General features: G+C 66.9%; 1 protein-coding gene across 1 annotated transcript; it reads right to left on the minus strand.

Moving 5' to 3' along the window:
- Positions 1-6: 6 nt before the first annotated feature.
- CRYBB2 (crystallin beta B2) lies at positions 7-2,593 on the minus strand. Its single transcript, XM_019539419.1, has 6 exons — positions 2,453-2,593; positions 2,020-2,091; positions 950-1,068; positions 703-835; positions 399-541; positions 7-296 (listed from the first exon to the last, which is right to left on the minus strand). Exons 2-6 carry the CDS (start codon positions 2,068-2,070, stop codon positions 128-130), a joined length of 615 nt encoding a protein of 204 aa, XP_019394964.1. The 5' UTR covers positions 2,071-2,091; positions 2,453-2,593; the 3' UTR covers positions 7-127.
- Positions 2,594-2,815: the final 222 nt, after the last annotated feature.

Genomic DNA, 2,815 nt, shown 5'->3' on the forward strand with positions numbered 1-2,815 from the left:
ACTCAAAGCTTTATTGGGCCGCCGCCGCAGCAGCAGCACTCCTCACACCGCGGCGTCGGGGGAGCAACGCCATCGAAACCAGCAGCCGGCCCCGGGGACGCCCGCGCGCTCGCGGCGCGGGGCGGCTCTAGTTGGTGGGGTGGAAAGCCCCGCGCTGGTGCCACTGCATGTCCCGGATGCGCCTGACGGACTGGATCTGCGGGTGCTGGGCGCCGAACTCCGCGCTGTCCTTGTAGTCGCCCTTCTCAAACAGGTACTGGTAGCCGCGGTAGCCCGGGTACTGGTACCCGACCCAGCTGCAAGGGGAGCGTCGCGCGTCAGAGCCCGCGCGCCCCCTGGCGGGCGGGCGGGAGCGGCGCGCGCGTGTGGGGGGCCGGGCCGGCGTGCGAGGGACTCACGTGCCGCTCTGCACCCTCACGGAGGACACCTTCTCCTGGTAGCCGTGAGCGTGGAAGCTGGGCACGTCGTCGTCGATGATCTCGATCTTCTTGCCGGTGAAGCTGGGGTTTTCGAAGAGAACGATCTTGTGCTCCTGGCTGTCCTGAGGGGGCGGCACCGGGGGTCAGCGGGCCTGGGGGGTCTGGCCCGAGCGCTCGGACGAGAAGGCGCAGCTCCCTGGAGCAGGCCCCGCCAGCCCGGCTCCCGCTAGGCCCTTTCCCCCACAGCAGGGGCTCTGGCTGCTCCCCCCCGGGCTGAGCTCACCACTTTGATGGGGCGCAGGGACCCGAGGATGTCGCTCCTCCGGCTGTTGGTCCAGGCATCCCAGCGCGGGTACTCCCCCTTCTCGAACACAAACTGCTCCCCCTTGCAGCTGGCCTGCTCGTACCCGACCCAGCTGCAACAGAGCCAAGCGCGGCGTCAGGCGTGGGCGGCCTGGACCGCCTTCTCCCCGGCACCGGAAGGGCCGCCGAGTCCCACCGCGGCACCCCTGCCCCAGCCAGGCACGTACGGTCCAGAGTGCACCAGGATGGAGCCCACTTTCTCCACTCCGGCGTCCTTCAAACTGGTGCAGGACCCGCTGATTTCATGGCAGCGTCCCTGGAAGTTTTCCTGCTCGAAGATGGCGATCTGGGAGCAGGATGGGGCCGCGTGAGCCCGGGGCCCGCGGGGGACCCCCGTCGGCATCGCCACCCGCCTCGGGGGCCCGCAGCCGCGTGAGAGACCCTGCGTGGTGCTGTTCCCGCGCACCCTTGCAGAGGGCACTTAGGGCGCTGCTCGCCTTATCCCGTGCTACGAGTACTAAGCCACGTCCAAACCTGGCCCAGCTCCACCCGCTTCCCCGAGTCCACATGGCAGTGTGCGCAGACCGGACCCTGCCCAGCAGCCACGCCGGGCTTGTCCTCGACCCCACTGACCACCCCGAGGCTTTAAACCTCGGCCGACAGATTGCCCTCCAGCCGGAGGCCCAGGTCGCTCCAGTGGGGCGGCGGCGGGTCCCAGCAACATCAAGAGGGATTAGGGATGGGTGGAGCGGATTAAGGCACCGTCCAGCGAGCCGGGATCTGCCAGCTCAGCATGGGTTTCATGGGTCAGCGAAGCTACAAGGAGAGGATTTGTTGTGTCTGCAGGGAGGAGACGAGATCAGCGGCTCTTTCCAACCATGCCCACAGGGGCTAGACGGGGCCTGAACAAGGGCACGGCACCCCCCGACCCGCTGCTCCGCCGTGGCCCGTTCCCGAGGGACGAGCTGAGCACCGAGACACTTGTGCCAGCCTTGTCCTTGGCCCCGTCTGCCCGCACCGAGGTACGTGGGGGATGGGGCTTTACCCCTCCCTTGCTCTGCACTATTAACCAGCACGCTGGCCCACACCGAGTCAGCGCCGCAGCAGCGGGTGAAGGAGGGTGCCGCAGGCGCAGGGTGCACGTCCGTCTCAGCCGCGAGCCAGATGGTGCTAAGCAGCCCGCTCCCTCCTACTCCCATCTGCAGCATCGTAGAGGAGAGCCCGGGCTGCCCGCTGGGCCAGCACGGGACGCGGGCACCTGGTGCCACCCGCACAGCCCCGGGGGACACGCACTGACCTTCGGGGCGGTCTGCTGCTTAGAGAGTGGCAGGTGATGTTCAGAAGCCATGCTGACCCGGATGGGCTGTTCCTTTGGGGAGAAAACGTGACAGGTTAACAGTCCAGCCAGGACCCTGCCACCCCCAGGGCCTGTCCCCATCCCCATCCCTGTCCCCGTGGAGAAAGCAACGGAGAATCCGGAGGCAACGTGCATGGCGGGCGATGCCAGGGCCGCTTTCTAGCAATACTCACAGTTACTCAAACCCAAAGCTCAGACCCAGGGAACAAGCAATTCCCTCCCCAGCACGATCAGGTCGCCGTGGCCTGCTGCCACCTCGCTGCCCTTCTCCCCGCGCCCGGGCAGCCGGCTGCCCCTGAGCCACTGGTTTGCCAGGGACCGGCACAGCGATGGAAACCGAAGCAAAGGAGGAGACGAGAGAGACGTGTCTTACCCGCTGTACCAGTGCCTGCTTGAGCCAGTGCCGGGCCGGGGCTGAGGGGGGCAATTTATAGCGTGCGGCGGGGGCCCAGTGCCAAAGCCGCGCCCCGAGCGAGAATGCAGGGTTAGCCCTCAATGGAGATGCGGGTCAGCTGGTCCCCGGCACCATTGTGTCACGAAGCCCCAAGCCGGGCAGTTATTTCATTAGCTGTCACATTTGCAGCGCCCGCTTTGTCGCCTTTGTTGGCAAGGAGCTTTGCAGTTTGCAAGCATCAGCCAAACGCACGCCAGGCCAGGCCCACTGCCCTCAGACAATGCCCCGGACAGCCCGTTTCAGGGCTTTTGGAGCCAGAGGCTTGATCCCTGGAGCAAACTG

This window comes from Crocodylus porosus, unplaced genomic scaffold (genome assembly GCF_001723895.1).
Source record: "Crocodylus porosus isolate Cpor-Errol unplaced genomic scaffold, CroPor_comp1, whole genome shotgun sequence".
Classification (NCBI taxonomy): Eukaryota; Metazoa; Chordata; order Crocodylia; family Crocodylidae; genus Crocodylus; species Crocodylus porosus.

Excerpts from the sequence above, each read along its gene's own strand:
- CRYBB2 (XM_019539419.1), bottom strand. The coding sequence starts at position 2,070 with ATGGCTTCTGAACATCACCTGCCACTCTCTAAGCAGCAGACCGCCCCG. Across the intron at positions 836-949 it reads ATCCTGGTGCACTCTGGACC|CTGGGTCGGGTACGAGCAGG; the intron begins GTACGTGCCTGG and ends GCTCTGTTGCAG. Across the intron at positions 542-702 it reads CCCTGCGCCCCATCAAAGTG|GACAGCCAGGAGCACAAGAT; the intron begins GTGAGCTCAGCC and ends CCGCCCCCTCAG.